At 43.3% G+C, this 19,172-nt stretch overlaps 1 protein-coding gene across 1 annotated transcript; it reads right to left on the minus strand.

The window, feature by feature from the left end:
• Positions 1–53: 53 nt before the first annotated feature.
• Positions 54–11,827, minus strand: LOC306977936 (protein ITPRID1-like; the record flags this gene model as incomplete). The annotated part of the gene is made up of 7 exons (XM_079576374.1): positions 11,718–11,827; positions 6,323–6,520; positions 2,048–2,538; positions 1,295–1,352; positions 1,112–1,224; positions 175–486; positions 54–74 (listed from the first exon to the last, which is right to left on the minus strand). The coding sequence occupies exons 2-7, from the start codon at positions 6,513–6,515 to the stop codon at positions 54–56; spliced, it is 1,188 nt and encodes a 395-aa protein (XP_079432500.1). The 5' UTR covers positions 6,516–6,520; positions 11,718–11,827.
• Positions 11,828–19,172: the final 7,345 nt, after the last annotated feature.

Raw genomic sequence — 19,172 nt, forward strand, 5'->3', positions numbered from 1 at the left:
ATCTATTGAATCTTGGCGACTTAGAAAGTGGGTGACAACAATGGGTTTTTTCTTTACCGGACATTGGTACACCTCTTTGGAAGACAAAGATTTCTGGGATCTTGGCAAAGGAAACTCATCAAAATCAGTTGAATGGAAGGGCTTTTGATTTTTTAGAGAAGAGACAAAATACACCGTTTTTGCTTCCAGAGTGTCATTGTCGGATGAGGTACAGTTAACTCCTGCCTCTTGTTCAAATGCTACTGATTCAGAAGAAGACAAGTCCTTGTAAGTTGATAAGATACCATTCTCTTGTGGAGTCTGTTGTTTGGACTGTGGAGAAACACTACAGTCTGTGGTTGCTGTGGGAATCTGCAAAAGGTTTGAAGATGTTCCGGTGAGATTTTCTGTTGTGTGGTCCACAGCATTAGGGGAGCAAACAGAACTCAGTGGTGGCAAATCACTGGAGTGGCTCTCTGTGCTTCCTCCAGAAAGAGCCGAGAGAGCCTGAAACACAACAATGTTAGTCATTTGGTGAATTTAAATATCAGATCAAATAAAAAAATTAAAAATGTGTCTGGAACCGTTAAAGTTATCTGCATGAGTAATGTAACTACTCTTTTAGTTATACATAGTTACAGGCAAAGTAGATAATGCCTATGCATACTATGATCAACACATTTCCTTCTGCTTTAACCAGAATCAGATGGCGGAGGCAGCAGTCTGAGCAGACATGCCCAGACTTCTGTGTCCCTGTCCTGTAGCTCTTCCAGGGAGATCCCAAGGTGCTCCCTGGCCAACTGAACCACTCTACTTTGCTTCCTCTTGGCAGAGTAGTTATTTCAGACTTTGCCTGGCTGTTTCAGGCATTCTAGACATTCTTAAAAATCCTTTATTCATATCTTATTACAACATATTCTATGTTATCAGAATAAAGAGCTGAGTTGAATTTGGGTGGGCCGGAAGAAAATGTAGATGGACATAATGGTTGACATGGAGTATCTGATGCATGGCCTTGTCAATAGCAAGAGCCATGACTATGAGTAAGTACTGTTTAATTTAAGGAGCTACAGTACTGCACATGTTTAATGCAGATGCTTTTCGGTGTTAACTGACAAATGTTACATCTGACCTTGATCAGATCAGGTGCAGGTGAGGGATCCTGAGGGAGAGTTGGGATGAGAGGATCCTCCAGAAAACCACTGCTGTCGGACTGGCAGCTGTTGACCCGGATCAAGCCCCTCGCTGGACACAGTCAGTTAAGTTCCTGTGCTTACAAATGAACAGTGAACATTCCTTTCCAAACATAACTCACCAAAGTGTGTCCCCACAGAGTCCACTCCAGCAGGGCTGCCCTCATCAAAACTGCACAGCTGGATCAGAACACAGAGAGAACAGAGGTTTATATTAGCACAGCCAAGAGCAATGTCACGACTTGTGAGAGGAATTATGTCCCTTCTGTGTGTGTACTGCACAAAGTTATTTCATTAGATGAAACATCCTATACATCACTCAGGCTATTTGAACATCTTAGCACTCAGCCCTGGTATTTCCTGTATTAAAACTTAGTGACATGGTCAGTCTGATTGACCTGTCTGGACTGTCAGACTGGCCATGCCTTAGAACAGAGAACAGTGATACTTCGGTGGGTTTTATATTAAAATAAATATGAGCAAAGTAACATAAATATACATAATTCCAGTTTTAATTAAATTGTTAAAAACTATATATAAAAAAAATAATTGAAATAATAATGCATTGGTTTTATGTAGTGCTTTTCTGGACACTCAAAGACCCTTTACATTGTACTATTCATTCAATCCATACTCGGTGGTGGTAAGCTACTATTGTAGCCACAGCTGCCCTGGGGTAGACTGACGGAAACAAGGCAACCAGTCTGTGCCATCGGCCCCTCCGACCACCACCAACCACTCACTCACTACATTCGTTAGGCTTCATGGTGTTCCTAAATGGTCTCCCATTCCAGTCCTGACAGGCCCTTCCCTGCTTAGCTTCCAAGGTCTGACGGAATTGGGCACACAAATTCAAACATACATACACACTATACCTCTTCCATCTCAAAGGAGTCTCTCATTTGTAGACTCTTTTTCCTCTGAAGAGCTCTTTCTAGGAACCGCTCTCTCGAAGTCCCCACCCTCGGCTCTCCTTCTGGGCTCTGAGCAGTCCTATTGTTGGGGCCATCATGAACCTCTGCTTCTATCCCGTCTCCCTCCTCCTCTACAAAGGGGCTCAGGCTCACAGTATCCTGAAGCTTCACCCTCCTGAATGGGACCTTCCGCTCCTCGGGCCCGTACATTGGTTCTCGTGTTGTGTGCATAACAACAGAAGGATTCACAACAGTAGCCACTGTTAGCTCCTGGGGGATGGGACTGTGGAGCTGGCTGAGAGACTTCTTGGATGCTCGTCGGAAGAGCATACCCATCCGTCTGCGTCTCTCGCGGGCTTCAGGGGACATGTCTTTGCGACCTTTGAGGGGCCCGGCCAGCGAAGAGAAGGCGACGGACACCTCCTGTAGAACTTCTAGTTGCCTGAAACGGTCTGAGAGGACATATAGGAGCAAATGCAATAAAAACAGTGAGATTTGGTTGGGGCAGAAAAGGGGTCTGCATGATTATTATTTTTCCACAAAGGAAAGCCTTCTGTTGTTTGTTGTTTGCTTGTAGTCTATAGTCTGTTTTCAGTCTGCCTGTAGTCTGTAGTCTGTTTGTTTGGGTGCCTGTTGTCTGCTTGTAGTCCATAGTTAATTTGTGGTCTCCTTATTGTCTGTCTGTGGTCTGCTTGTAGTCTATAGTCTGTGTGTGATCTGTGGGTGGTCTGTCTGTAGTCTGTCTGTGGTCGATCTGTAGCATGTCTGTCTGTTGTCTGTCTGTAGTCTGTCTGTTTTCTGTCTGTTGTCTGTCTGTGGTCTGTCTGTAGTCTGTCTGTAGCCTGTCTGTTGTCTGTCTGTGGTCTGTCTGTAGTCTGTCTGTTTTCTGTCTGTTGTCTGTCTGTGGTCTGTCTGTAGTCTGTCTGTTTTCTGTCTGTTGTCTGTCTGTGGTCTGTCTGTAGTCTGTCTGTTTTCTGTCTGTTGTCTGTCTGTGGTCTGTCTGTAGTCTGTCTGTTTTCTGTCTGTTGTCTGTCTGTGGTCTGTCTGTAGTCTGTCTGTAGCCTGTCTGTTGTCTGTCTGTGGTCTGTCTGTAGTCTGTCTGTTTTCTGTCTGTTGTCTGTCTGTGGTCTGTCTGTCTGTAGTCTGTCTGTAGCCTGTCTGTAGTCTGTCTGTGGTCGGCCTGTAGCATGTCTGTCTGTGGTCTGTCTGTAGTCTGTCTGTTTTCTGTCTGTTGTCTGTCTGTCTGTAGTCTGTCTGTAGCCTGTCTGTGGTCTGTCTGTCTGTGGTCTGTCTGTGGTCTGTCTGTAGTCTGTCTGTTGTCTGTTGTCTGTCTGTAGTCTGTCTGTCTATCTGTCTGTAGTCTGTCTGTTGTCTGTGGTCTGTCTGTAGTCTGTCTGTCTGTCTGTAGTCTGTCTGTTGTCTGTGGTCTGTCTGTCTGTAGTCTGTCTGTCTGTAGTCTGTCTGTTGTCTGTCTGTGGTCTGTCTGTAGCCTGTCTGTTGTCTGTCTGTGGTCTGTCTGTCTGTGGTCTGTGTGTGGTCTGTCTGTCTGTAGTCTGTCTGTTGTCTGTCTGTTGTCTGTCTGTTGTCTGTCTGTGGTCTGTCTGTTGTCTGTCTGTGGTCTGTCTGTGGCCTGTCTGTAGTCTGTCTGTTGTCTGTCTGTAGTCTGTCTGTCTGCAGTCTGTCTGTAGTCTGTCTGTGGTCTGTCTGTGGTCTGTCTGTTGTCTGTCTGTGGTCTGTCTGTGGTCTGTCTGTTGTCTGTCTGTAGTCTGTCTGTCTGTAGTCTGTCTGTTGTCTGTCTGTTGTCTGTCTGTTGTCTGTCTGTTGTCTGTCTGTGGTATGTTGTCTGTCTGTGGTCTGTCTGTGGTCTGTCTGTGGTCTGTCTGTGGTCTGTTGTCTGTCTGTTGTCTGTCTGTGGTCTGTCTGTGGTCTGTCTGTGGTCTGTCTGTTGTCTGTCTGTGGTCTGTCTGTGGTCTGTCTGTGGTCTGTCTGTGGTCTGTCTGTTGTCTGTCTGTAGTCTGTCTGTTGTCTGTCTGTTGTCTGTCTGTGGTCTGTTGTCTGTCTGTGGTCTGTCTGTGGTCTGTCTGTTGTCTGTCTGTGGTCTGTTGTCTGTCTGTTGTCTGTCTGTAGTCTGTCTGTGGTCTGTCTGTTGTCTGTCTGTTGTCTGTCTGTGGTCTGTTGTCTGTCTGTGGTCTGTCTGTGGTCTGTCTGTTGTCTGTCTGTGGTCTGTTGTCTGTCTGTTGTCTGTCTGTAGTCTGTCTGTGGTCTGTCTGTTGTCTGTCTGTTGTCTGTCTGTGGTCTGTCTGTGGTCTGTTGTCTGTCTGTGGTCTGTCTGTGGTCTGTCTGTTGTCTGTCTGTGGTCTGTCTGTAGTCTGTCTGTTGTCTGTCTGTGGTCTGTCTGTCTGTGGTCTGTGTGTGGTCTGTCTGTGGTCTGTCTGTAGTCTGTCTGTAGCCTGTCTGTTGTCTGTCTGTGGTCTGTCTGTGGTCTGTCTGTAGTCTGTCTGTGGTCTGTCTGTGGTCTGTCTGTGGTCTGTCTGTAGTCTGTCTGTCTGTAGTCTGTCTGTAGTCTGTCTGTGGTCTGTCTGTAGTCTGTCTGTGGTCTGTCTGTGGTCTGTCTGTGGTCTGTCTGTGGTCTGTCTGTTGTCTGTCTGTGGTCTGTCTGTGGTCTGTCTGTTGTCTGTCTGTAGTCTGTCTGTGGTCTGTCTGTGGTCTGTCTGTGGTCTGTCTGTTGTCTGTCTGTGGTCTGTCTGTTGTCTGTCTGTGGTCTGTCTGTTGTCTGTCTGTGGTCTGTCTGTTGTCTGTCTGTGGTCTGTCTGTTGTCTGTCTGTGGTCTGTCTGTTGTCTGTCTGTGGTCTGTCTGTGGTCTGTCTGTGGTCTGTCTGTTGTCTGTCTGTAGTCTGTCTGTCTGTAGTCTGTCTGTTGTCTGTCTGTTGTCTGTTGTCTGTCTGTGGTCTGTCTGTGGTCTGTCTGTTGTCTGTCTGTGGTCTGTTGTCTGTCTGTTGTCTGTCTGTAGTCTGTCTGTCTGTGGTCTGTCTGTTGTCTGTCTGTGGTCTGTTGTCTGTCTGTGGTCTGTCTGTGGTCTGTCTGTTGTCTGTCTGTGGTCTGTTGTCTGTCTGTTGTCTGTCTGTTGTCTGTCTGTGGTCTGTCTGTGGTCTGTCTGTTGTCTGTTGTCTGTCTGTGGTCTGTCTGTGGTCTGTTGTCTGTCTGTGGTCTGTCTGTGGTCTGTCTGTTGTCTGTCTGTGGTCTGTCTGTGGTCTGTTGTCTGTCTGTTGTCTGTCTGTTGTCTGTCTGTTGTCTGTCTGTTGTCTGTCTGTGGTCTGTTGTCTGTCTGTGGTCTGTCTGTGGTCTGTTGTCTGTCTGTGGTCTGTCTGTGGTCTGTCTGTTGTCTGTCTGTGGTCTGTCTGTAGTCTGTCTGTTGTCTGTCTGTGGTCTGTCTGTGGTCTGTCTGTGGTCTGTCTGTAGTCTGTCTGTAGTCTGTCTGTGGTCTGTCTGTGGTCTGTCTGTCTGTGGTCTGTGTGTGGTCTGTCTGTGGTCTGTCTGTAGTCTGTCTGTAGCCTGTCTGTTGTCTGTCTGTGGTCTGTCTGTCTGTCTGTGGTCTGTCTGTAGTCTGTCTGTAGTCTGTCTGTGGTCTGTCTGTTGTCTGTCTGTCTGTCTGTGGTCTGTCTGTAGTCTGTCTGTAGTCTGTCTGTGGTCTGTCTGTGGTCTGTCTGTAGCCTATCTGTGGTCTGTCTGTGGTCTGTCTGTTGTCTGTCTGTAGCCTGTCTGTGGTCTGTCTGTGGTCTGTCTGTAGCCTGTCTGTAGTCTGTCTGTGGTCTGTCTGTGGTCTGTCTGTAGTCTGTCTGTGGTCTGTCTGTGGTCCGTCTGTAGCCTGTCTGTAGCCTGTCTGTGGTCTGTCTGTGGTCTGTCTGTAGTCTGTCTGTGGTCTGTCTGTAGCCTGTCTGTAGTCTGTCTGTGGTCTGTCTGTGGTCTGTCTGTAGTCTGTCTGTGGTCTGTCTGTGGTCTGTCTGTAGTCTGTCTGTGGTCTGTCTGTGGTCTGTCTGTAGTCTGTCTGTGGTCTGTCTGTAGCCTGTCTGTAGCCTGTCTGTAGTCTGTCTGTGGTCTGTCTGTGGTCTGTCTGTAGTCTGTCTGTGGTCTGTCTGTGGTCTGTCTGTAGTCTGTCTGTGGTCTGTCTGTGGTCCGTCTGTACTGCCTGTACTGGGCCTCTCTGCCAGTCGTCAGCTTGTCGGCCTGTAGACTTACTGCTGACGTCGGGGTTCTCCAGGTCAATGCGACTCCTCTGGGCCTCCAGGAACACCTGCAGGTTGATCCCTCTGGCATGAGATTGGTAGTTGATAAATCGGGCTGGGATCCGTCCTGACAGGTCTGGCTCGTCACAGCCAAAGCCCAGATCCAAGAGCAGTTCCTCCGGGTCATCGTTCCACAAGTGCTCCATTCTTTCTGTAACAATTATAAGGGTTTAGGCACCAAACAGGTAATAAGGAGAGTCTCTGTGACCTCCAGCCCATCTTCAATCAGGGCATCGAAGGATGGGTTAAATGCAGAGGACAGATTTCCCTTTGGGGACAATAAAGTATATGAGCAAAACAGGACAGGCAAACCTCCTTCTACAGCTTCTATTCATATTCGCACAAAGCAAAGAGCTCCACATGAAGATGTATCGCCATTCAGCCATTGCGGGTGTTTGGGAACACCAGGAAGCCTGGGTGAATGCAGTGTGTGACTGAGTGTTGATGGTGGGACGGCCGATGGAGCGGTGGCCTCGCTTCCGTCAGTCTACCCCAGGGCAGTTGTGGCTTCAATAGTAGCCTACCATCACTAAGTATGTGTAACCCACGTAATGTAGCGGCCCAACATCCTGTGCCTTTAGTGTGAAAGGCCAATTTCCCGGAAGACCTCTCTCCCCGTCGTCACTTCCGCCTACTCTACTACTGCTATTCCACAAATAGCTGCTACTGCTGTGGCGTGGCCAGGAACAGTGTTTTGCTCCCAAAAGCCGAAACCTACTGAGCCTCTCACATCAGCGATTCCTTTTACAGCGGCGGATTGCGCCCTTTCCGTGCCTCACTCGGTGAGTTGAACCGTGCCCTGTTTAGTTGTTTACTGACAGCCGTACTCGTTACTAAATGCTATTTTGTAAATAACCCTTCAGATTTTTCCCGACGCACCATATCAGGACCTACCGGTGCCTGATTTGCAATAGCTACTCGTCGGTGAGTTAATCTGTTTCGTATTTTATGAGTTATGGTGCCACGAGTGTCCCCGTAGCTCCGGTGCTAAGTTAGTGCTAATATAGCTTGTAAACAAGCACGGTCCGCGCAGTTACCTCCGCCTATGTATTGAAATGTCCGCTCTAATCTATGTATTATTGAAGCCGAATCCTACGCTACAGTGTTTAGCTTCAATAATACTCATTATTGGCCATTTTGGCCGTTTGTGGCCATTGTTGTAGTCCTTTTGATTTAAATGCCCACGAGGCTATGTGTTTTTGAATCTGGCTTCAAACTGTTGCAGATCTGAACCCTGTTGCGCAACCATTATTATTTATTCACACTGACACTTTGACACTTTTGCACACTTTTTGATATTTGATATAGACCTTAGCTTTTGTGCTAATGATTTTGATTTAAGTGCACTTATACCTGATACCTGAAGCTTCTCTTTGATTTATGTGTTTTGTATTGTAATGATTATAGCATGTATTGCTGTATTTATTTTATTTATTATTTACTTATCATTTTATTGATTTATTACAATTTGACTAATAAGATTTTTTTCCTCGGCCTTGTTTAGGTCAGGGTTTTTTTCCCCCCATCTGTGTCCACCTTCTACGCTGGAACCGCGTTTCGTTTGGACCCTTTTATGGAAATATGGATGGCGAGCTATAACCCCCACTGCCCCTGCTACGTGGTGTGGTAGGACAGTCACACTTTTTTTTTTCAGTTGGATTATAACCAGTTTTTTTTCCCACGAACTTTGCAAACCAATGGACTTGGCATTTTGCTATGATTTTCCGTTTTGTTCCCATGTTGTGTTATTTATATATTACCTATTTATTATAATATCTAATACCTATTATCCATACCTATTTTCTATAATACAACTACTTGAAACTTAATTTTGTTTTTCTGAATGTTTATTTGCACGCTTGGCTCCGTGGCCGGACCTATCTCTGTTTGGCCATCAGCACCTTCGGCTGCAGTCAGCGCCTAGCCCTACAGCGTTACATATGGAGTTAATGAATAACGCAATGTAAAGCGCCTTTTAGTGTCCACAAAACCAATGTGTTATTGATTATTATGACAATTATTGGTTTTCATGTTCTTTATTATTATTCCTCTTCCATCTTTTTCTGGATTTTCGTCAGCTTTCAGCACTTTCATGCTTTTGCAATTTATGCAAGTTATGCATCAAAACGTTCCGCATGTTGAGGAGAAGGGTGCTATTACTTTTGGGACGTCTGCAACTTACGGTTTTTCCGCAATCGGCCAAAATGTCTGAGATTTTTCCCATTGACTTATAATGGGGCTGTCACAAATCCATGCTTTTCTGCACTTTGTGGATGTTCAGCTTCTGCAACTTGTGGGTTTTGAGAAAAAATTGGCCTTCTGCAGTTTTCCAGTTTTTTTATACGGGAGTTTGAAATTTTTGCATTGGTGTGTATGTGGACCTGGCCCATTAGTGTGTATGGGGGAATCCAGCCAATGAGACTCCAGGCCTTTCAGCCATTTGTGCAGCTTCTGCCAATCAAGCACTGAGGCCATTTCAACAGTTTGACCAGTTTATGGAATTTAAAAAGTTTATGCAATATTAATAATTTATGCAAAGTAACGACTTTATGGAATTTAACCAGTTTATGCATTTTAAAGCGTTTATGCAACTTAAGAGTTTATGCCATTTAGGACTTTTGAATTTTAAAGAGCTTATGCAATTTACACAATTTATGCAAATTAACCCATTCATGCATTTTACCAGTTTAAGCAGTTTATCCACCTTATTCCGGAGGTTCGTGTGGGCGTCGCCATGAATTGTGCCCGCCCCTTTTCTCCTATGTGTTAACATGGGGCTGGAGAAGTCCACATAAAATCAGTCACTACACGAAAACAAAGACATTTTCAGGCCGCGCTGAGAAACGCTGCAGTGTCGACATGTCGGTGCAAATGAACATTGAACATTTTACACAAATCAATCGACTAAACATCAGATTTGAGCGGAGAATATTTTCACTCGTTCTCTGTTTAAATGAACGGGCTTCACGCTCGACCGGAAGAGTCTGGACAACGGAAGTGCCGAGACAACGCAAAAAGAGGCAAAAGTGAGCGGGGCGGAAATTTTTGTATGCATTTTACCAGTTTATGCTAATTTGATTAAGCAATTTGAACAGTTTATGCAATTTCTGCATTCGCTTCCCGCAATTCCGCAGTCAATCTCAATGGCGCAGCCATTGCATTTCTACTTATTATTATTATTATTACTATACTATACTATACTATACTATACTATACTATACTATTCTATACTATACTATACTATACTATACTATACTATACTATACTATACTATACTATACTATACTATACTATACTATACTATTCTATACTATACTATACTATACTATACTATACTATACTATACTATTATTATAGAATAGTGCTTTAAATTAGCATCTGAATGGTGTGACAAATAGATATTTAAAAGTAATGCAGTGACGACCATGTACTTACACACCTACATACCCGCCTTATCTATGTAAAGCTATGTAATGACCCTCTCACAAAGTCACTGATGATAAAGCTCCAGCTCATGTAAACTCCCTGATTGGCTCCCTCGTGCGTCCAGGAGCGGTCACTGAAGTATAAAAGGGCCTTTAAGTGGCCTCAACATGATTGTTTGGGCCCAATCTTACCTCTAGGCTAGAGCTAACATCTTCCACATTGATTAAACTCTAGATACAGGACAGGAGTAGCAGTGATGGGTAATTACAGGGCCTGGATCATGTAGAGCATGTAGGATCAGACTGGATTGAGTCCTAACGTGATCACAAACCACAGCAAAGAATTCATTTTTAAAATACTTTGACTACGTCATTGTGTATGTTGAGACCTGATCAAAGCACTTATCAGGACAGAAGATTGTACGACACTTACAACTTACACGCCTATGTTTGCTCGAGCCTCATGCAAAACTCTGCGTGGCTACAGTCGGATTTGCCTGGTAAATCAGCCTATGGGCAGACCATCACACATCACTACCACTTTGGGAAAGACTCATTTGAATAAAAACATATTACAAGTCAAATTGCCAATATCAGTGGGTGTGCCATATTGTTGGGGGAAAATCAGTTCTGCAATGGATTCCAACATTTGATTTACAATAATGGATGTGTTGAGCAATGCACCAGCATTAACTTTGCCTCAATCTTGATCTTCTGCGCAAAATATTAAGGAACAATAAAATGTTTTCATCATTTAAATAATAATAAAAATAATAATAATAAATAATGTTAAGAAATATGTATACTGCAGTTAGCATATTATTATAGCCAGTATTTTTAAGATACTATACTTTTTCAATAACTCTTGACAGTTGGGTACAGCTTATTATACAGCCACACTGGCCACACTTTGGTGCATCAGGTCAAAATGTTTTCGTACCGGTTTGGAAATGCCTCTAAATCACAGTTCAGTGCCAATACAGTAATATTACAGATTTTGATAAAAAAATATTGCCTGGTTTGACATGTTTTATGTGATTATTGATCACGTCCTTGTTGATACAGACGGCATCTTTAGAGTTGTCAATATATGGTCAAGCAGCCACAAGGGGGAAACAATACTCCACCAGTACTTTAACAAATGCTGAATTATACATGATTATTCTACTAAATACAAATATAGAGGCATGGAGAGGGAGCAAAGTGGTTCAAGAGCAATGAATACTTCCCAATGAGAGCCTTCACAATCAGCCCATAAACACAGAAGAAACAGACAATGGGAAACACCAGGGTGAATGAATAATGCAATGTAAGAAATGTCATTACAATATTATTATTCATGCTATATGCTAACCCTAGCTACAATTGCGTTTTTTTTGCTTCCACTGAAAACATCCACATGGACCCGATCTTGACTTGACTTTCTTTGTGTGTGATACATAACTTTATAGTCCAAAAGAAAATGGCTAAAAAGAGGGAAAAATTGGGACTCCCAAAACATACTTCCTTCCCCCTCGGCTGTAGCCGCGACCCCTTGTCTGTATCTATTGGACACTGGCAAGAAGTCACATGTGTAGAGACAACGTGCCTACCATGTTATACACCACAAGTCTTCTTGTTATTTTCTATGTGAATCTGTTTCCATCTTCCAAAATGTGCCTGAACGCTTTTTTGCAAAAGTCAAAAACCTCAAGTGATCGGATAAAAATTAAGTGTTTTAAATGCAACATTTGGTGTTTCCATCCCTAGTTCCAAATTGGTCTCACTCTGGAGCCCTGCAGGGCGACAAAAAGGTGAAATATCGCTTCTGTCATCCCAGAAATCAGCCTCAACTAAGCAGACTTTAATGTTTACAAACCAACTCACTGCATTGTCAAAAACACAACCTTACTAAGCTCTCTGTCAACAGATGGAGATCCATACCTCAGAGGTTCCTCTTCACTCCATGTCTGTCAGGTATGAGCCCTGCTGTGGACGGCCATCACTGCAGCCTGTGAGCACAGAGAGGAGATGAGATCAGTAAAACGGTTCATGTCCCGTCTGCAGATGTCCCACACAGAGCACACGGCTATATTAGGAAAGGCTCCATCTCCCCCACTCCTGTCCTGTCCTGCCTGGGCCTGCGATCAACACTGGCCAGTGTCAACAACATGCTCTGCTTTGGCTCTGCTGGAAGTCCAAATACTGCTGGAACAATATCCATCTCTGCTGGAATTGTATTTTGCCCAATAATGTGGCACGATATTGTAGAAAATGCAGGAGTGCTTTATGTATGTCTGTGCATCCAGACTGGCGACCTGACGGCCCGTACACACTGAACTCAACACTGTCCCTCACTACTGTGTCTGTCACGGGATACATTCCAGCTTAGCTCCTTTGAAACTGGAATGCAGCCTGACTCAGTGTGGGGACGCTGGGCCAGAACAGTGCGAATGCTCCATGTTTGAATATAATAAAAGCAGTCATTTTGCAGCGGGTTCCGTGCTCACACGTCAAGGCCATCGTGGTGGTTTATCGGCTCTGAACAGCAACAATCTGCATGAAATCCAAATGGAGGCTTTTCTGCTGCTCAGGGGAAAAGCAAACGGATCATTCAAACCAGCCTGGGTGACGGGTGTTACAACCCGGCTCTGCGAGATAAAAGTTGTAACAAAAACCAAGATGTAAAATGGATAAATCAAGTTGTAATTTAATGAAAGGAGTGTAAAAGGTAGTCTTAACAAAAGGTAACAAAAATAACCAAACAAAGGCTATTTACAATATATACAACTTTACAGAAGGGAACTAAACCTAAGAAAACCAAAATGTGCACAGAACAAAGTTAATGAATTAGGTCAACCAAGTGTCTCAAAACAAATGTCACAAAACGGCCTAAACAAAACGGGTGACACAAAACACACCAACTGGAGACACAACTTAAGGAAATCAAAAACAACTACTTTCTAAACACAAAAGAACACAGACAAAATGGCGTACTGGCCACAAAGACCAGCAGCCCCGAATGAGCCGAGGTGGACTCTCCCCAGGTGTAGAAGCGCTCCCCCAGGCAGGCGGCAGCAGAGCCAGAGACCCAACCAGCAGCCAGGACTCCCAATGCACTCCACCAATCGCCGCCCAGGACCACAGCAGCAAGTTTACATGGTGGGAAAAATACACAAACAAATATGCTAAAAGGAGGGAGCCTGGAGGCCAACGGGAGATTATATACAGTTGTGCTCAAACGTTTACACCCTGGCAGAATTTAGATTACTGTTTTTCAGAGAATATTATTCATGGTTAGTGGTTGTATGAAGCCATTTGACTGAGTTTAAACTGTGTTTACTCTTTTAAATCATAATGAATAAAGAAAGTACCAAAATGACCCTGATCAAAAGTATACATACCCTGGTGATCTTGGTCTGATAAAATGCACAAACAGGTTTGAATGACTACTAAAGGTACGCCTCCTAGCCTGTGACCTGTGTTTGTAATTATTGTGTGTATAAAGTATAAAGTGAGGTTTTGGGCCTGACAGACCCTTCATCTGTCATCCAGTGTGCACTGACATTTCTGGTTTCTGAGTCACGAGGAAAGCAATTGTATAAAAAGTAAGTAATCTTTATTTCTATAGCACCTTTCACAGACAAAGGCCACAAAGTGCTTCACAACACAGTTAAAAAGCAGAAATTACATACAATATAAAAAGGGTCATTGGAATCGATACGATACTGGTCATTTCATATGGGTGAATGTATTTCAATCAATATACATTTCTAAAACTGGTTGTTTTATATAATTAATTGCTCAATTTAAATTATATTACTTTAAAGGTGCACAACGCAAGTCTCTGAGTTTTCGCAGAACTATGCCCCCTTTGGCGAAAAGCGGAACTGCACTCAGAGTTGTGCACGCTCCTGAACCACACGCACGCTTGCACGAGCACGAGCCGATCAGAACCAAAGGAGCGTCATTCGTGATTGCACAAATCTTTTGTTGAGAGTCGTAATGTCTTCAGAGGTAAGAAAGTTATTTTGAATTATGTGAAAGGATTTTGCATTTCAGTAAACAACATTGATGTTTGAGAGGAAAAACGGGGGTAGGAGAAAGGTTAAAAAAAATAATAATAATCCCATTTCTACCCGTTTTGTGTGTTCACTGATGATTGGATTATAATTGTAATGCGTTCATGAATAATATAAATTATACTTATAATATAAATTATACTTTGTATAAGTGTCACTCACTAATAATCAGTGAGTGACACACCAAATACCATATTAGTTGGTCAACAAAGTAGACTGAAATATAATGCTACCATTTTAGCTAAAACAGCCTGATCCTCCGAATATTTGTGGGGGTTTAGCCTGTTTTATTGATCTGCTTAGTAACATATTCCAACAGCAATATATTCTTATTAGACAGTAATTTGATATACATGTATCTGTGAAATGTGCTAATACTTTTCAGCTACTTTACCAGGGTAGGGTGTGTAGCGGCCAAAAGTCACTAGTTTATACATTTAGAAGAGAAAAAAAGGCTCCCTATGCACATAACATGGAGTTAATTCACACAGTACAAGATCATATTAGCTGGGAAATAGAAAGTGCATGGGCCGGTAGTTATGCAGTTCAGAAGCAAACTTGATGTAGACGAATACAGTTATTTGTTTTGGAAAAAGTCAGCCTGCTGTACAATATGAGGGAAGTAAAATAAGCCCTTCATCATTGTATTTCTTTCCTGCGATGTGTAGACTACAGCATGTATGTTATCACAATAACAAAATATTGTTCTCCCTTTAGAATTCCAGCTCAGGTCATTTTGATGTTCTTGTGGAGAGAAGTGGCAGCAGTGGAAGGGGCAGAGCAGACGGGGAGACCACGAGGAAGACCAGGGGGGGAGGCAGAAGTACTCGTGGCAGGTGCAATCATGAGCAAGATTGATCAGTGAGGACATTTATGTTGACTGTAAAGAAGCACCATTCAGGCAATAAACAAGCTGTGAGCACATGAGAAAATATGTCCACGAATTAGGGAAGAAAAGGCTTTATTGTAAATATTTTGTTCCATGTTTGTAAAAATAAATATATATGCACTGCTGAGCTGATGGCATCTAGAAAAACAAAACATGATTTTTAGCAATTAGAACAAATGTGTTTTCATGGAACAGATAACAGACATGCATTGTAAAACAATGACAAACTAACATACCTGCCTCTGTGGACACATGACTGCACCAGATCAGCTACAGGAGGGGGAACAAGGCCAGACAGGGGTCATATGTTCTGAAGCTTCGTTTTCTTGGGGGAGTCCTGCAGACTGAAGTCGTATTTGTAGATTTTTTGTCTGCAGGTCAGGGATGTAACTGTAGTCTTCTGCCCGGTCTGTGACTTCTTGCAGTACATTCGTTTTTGCCTGCACAACAATTTATATGACATAAGTTCTCAAAACATGCGTTATATCGGGAAGTCATAAAGCGATCACTTACGATACATGGCCTTTGTTGTTGACATGCACTGGTCGGTGGTTATGGTGGTCGTGGCCGTCGTCTGTCCCGGCTTCATATGAAGAGGCAGATCCCGGGCGTAGGACCTCTCTTTCCTTACTTTTATCACCCAAAGACCCATGGACTCCACCATGTCAGTGGAGTGCACCTCACCACACACCCTAAAATACAAAAATAAACCTCTAGAATGTAATAGTAGAAGCAACATTGACATCTACTACTACAGTACTTTACTTTACTTTACATACATTTTCAATGATCATACTCACCATAAACTCCTCTGTTGTTTGCATGTTGAAAAGCAATACAATTACAATATCTTTTATCCAGCCAAGTATTGTTTTATGTCGCGACATCACCCAGGCCTGTGGAACAAGTTAAAATCTGAAATTCATGTTTCGTTACTACACGTCACTCTCACATGAAAACCATGTCACTTACAGCATAAAGTCTCTTAGTGAGATGCTTTGCAGCCAGACGTGGAGGGAATGGGAAACGCCTCTCGTTGATTCTCTCCTTTTATAAAACACAAACACTGCATTAGAAAATGCCCATCACTATCTCAAATACAGAAAATATTCTGATTTACAAATGAAACAAAAAAGGCCAGAGACAAAGCATATAAACCACCGAATTACCTGGAGTCCATTTGTCCGTCAGCTAAAATAGAAACACAGATGCATGTCAGTTATTAGAGAATTTGCAAATATCTGCAGTTTATAACTTACCAAGGCCAACAACACTGTTTTTAGTCTGTAATGGGTTTATAATGGCAGCCCTCTTCTCTGTCCAAAACTCCCTTACAGCTGGTACGCAGTAGAAATGATGTATCCCATAGTAGAAGATGCACTATTCTCATGTTCATTATTTGAAGAGGTTATGGCTGTTCCACATCTTGTGTCCGCGTGGGCAAACTATGCAGAAGTATTACAAATGCACCTACATTATATTACATTACATCCTGTTCATGACTTTTTAAAAACACTACAGACATTTAGTCCTCACCAAGTCTACTATAACTGCAGTCCATGACGGCTTCCTCAAGCCCAATGATGGGAAGTTCATCCAATTGATTCTGCTCTGAACCACCAGGGCTGTGTAACAAAAACATACACACTTTATTCACAGCTTTACAAGGAAAAGACAGTGGGAACTGCATTACAAACATACCACAAAGACACAGGGCGACATATTCAGAGACATGTGTGTCTGTGGCCAGTTCTCGCTCAAACTCTATCCTGTGCAGAAGAAAACATACAAGATCTTAGCCAACAAAATGCACATCAATAAATTATTGACCCCAAACGAAGTAAAGACTGGAAGAGATTATCATTATTACGGTATTATTATTTATTTATTTATTAGCAATTTACACACCATCTAAACCAGGACCAACTAAGGACTACACCAGGTCTGAACTAGGTCTAGACATAAACCCAGTAGGACTAAACAATGACTAACATTTATATGGGTTGCATGTGCTCTTCACAAATAATGTATTACAATCAGTGCACAGCAACAGCCACGTTTCTGGGAACAATTGACTGATTTCCCCCAAAAGAAAACATATGAGACAAAGTTGAGTCGGTGTGTTGGTCAAGGACATGAGCACCGTTTAGCATTAGCATCATTTTGAAGATGTGAGCGAAACGTAAAAGGCTCCCGGTAAACCAAAGACTGAAACATAGTGTTCATCTTTTATGTTATGTTTCATGTTGTACGATTGAGCTGAAGAAAACTCCAAGTTTGTGAACCTGCTCATTGACAATGGCAATACAACCAATTCTGATCGTACATTTAGCTAACGCTACAAACTAAAGACGTAACATTACACATGTTACGCGTCGTCATTTGTTGACATGGATCTACCGTATCAGACCTCGTATTAGACATTAGAGACTGTGTCTTACCCTTGTAGTCAGAAGAAAGCAGCTGAGGTCCGGGTGAGCCCGAGAGCGGACCGGAGGTAGTTTGTCCGATGTTGACTCGTCTCTCTGCGGCGCCTGTTTGACTCCAAATTGCCCCTTTTCGGTCACACTAGACAAAGTTTTTATCTTCTTTATCGTACGTTGAGTTTGCGTTTGCGTTTGGGATGAACAAGTGTCCGGTCTCTTACAATCCACCCTCTACTTTCGCAAAAGTCGCGGAGTTGTCTTCGCTGATGCGGATAATGGCGGCGAATCCACAAACTCCCCAGAGCCAGGTGCGCGTGAACGCGCATGACGTCACGCCCAGGCTCAAAACCTTAAGATTCCGTCCCGAATCCGTCTTATTTATTTTACTGCACAGGATTATAGGGGCGAGTGCAGTGATCAGAGAGGAGCTCAATCAGCACATCAGGCAATTGTTTAAACATGAATGGGTGAGAAAACTGTTATTTTTAACATTTAGAGTTGCGCATAGCACCTTTAACTGGTTAATTAAACACCCTCCAGGAACCGCCACCTTAAAGGGGCTAGATGCAAGTTAGCCATTTCATACTCACTCCTGCCACCTCAGGCCAAATGTGTAACTGTACCTTCTATATTAAGCTCGTGCATGACGGCACTTCGGACCCGAAGTGACACCTTTTTGAGTGACAGTGCAGGATTTTAGAGGCAGTTGTGGTGAACAGGTCTGAGCTCATTCTACACATTAGGACATTACTGGAACATGTAGGGGGAGGAAAATACTTAGTTTTAACATTTTTAAACTCCCTATAGTCTCTTTAACGTGGTGGAGGGGTTTGAGCACTCGAATGATCCTTGGCTTCGCAGACTGGCCTAAGTCACCCAGGAAATGTTTAATCCCTGGAATTGAATCATCAGGTGCGATTACCAGGGTTTCCGTTTTGTCTGCATTGAGCTGCAGAGAGTTATCGCTGAGCCATTGTTTTATTTCCACTAGACAATGGAGCAGAGCGTTTAACTTCTGGATTTCAGACGGAAAAGGACATAAAAAGATATCTAAGCACTGAGAGCATCAATCAGCAGTGTGGTGTAAAGAGTGTAGCTGTTTCAACAAGCACAATAAGGAGGCACTTGATGAAAAATAGGCTGCACGGCCAAGTCACCAGAAGAAAGCCATTATTTGGCAAATGTCACTAACTACCCACCGACAATATGCCAAACAGCACAGAGACAAACCTCTACATTTCTGAAACAATGTCTTTTGGAAAGATGAAACCAAAATGGGACTTTTTGGCCATAACCATAAACGTCGTGTGATGAACGGTGACCATTCCTCCAGTGAAACACGGAGCTGGATCACTCATGTTTTGGGGATGTTTGAGCTTCAGGGAACTTGGTCAAAACTGATTTCAGGATGAATGCAACATGTTATAAAGAACACTGGAGGAAAAGTGTCCCTCATCAGCCTGGAAGCTGCACATGGGACGTTCCAACATGACAACGATCCAAAGCACAAGGCCATGTGGACCTCTCATTGGCTACAGCAGAATACAGTGAAGGTTCTGGAGTGTCCATCTCAGTCTCCAGACCTCAATGTCATTCATTCATTCATCCATTCATTCATTTTTAACTTTTTTTTCAATTCATTTGACAATGAATGGAAATGGTTCATTTTCTCGTCCTTGTTGTGTTTAGCTTCCTGACAGCCGGGTGTATGTAACTGTTCTTCAGTCGACTGGAGCTGGCCCATGGACACCACAGTCTCCTCCCTGAAGCCACACCCTTAAGAGACTGTGTGATGGGTGCGTAGGGTCTCAAAGGATTCTGACGCTTTATTGAGCTGCTCTGGAGAGACCTCAGACGTGCAGTTCATGCAAAACAGCCCCGGAATTTACAGGAACTGGAGGCTTTTTGCCAAAAAGAAAGGCCAGTTTTACCATCCGAGGAAATAAAGAAACCCATCCACAACTACCGCAAAAGAATCCAAGCAGTCGTTGATGTGAAAGGG

The sequence above is a fragment of the Gobius niger genome (assembly GCF_951799975.1).
Source record: "Gobius niger genome assembly, chromosome: 18".
In the NCBI taxonomy this organism is placed as follows: domain Eukaryota; kingdom Metazoa; phylum Chordata; class Actinopteri; order Gobiiformes; family Gobiidae; genus Gobius; species Gobius niger.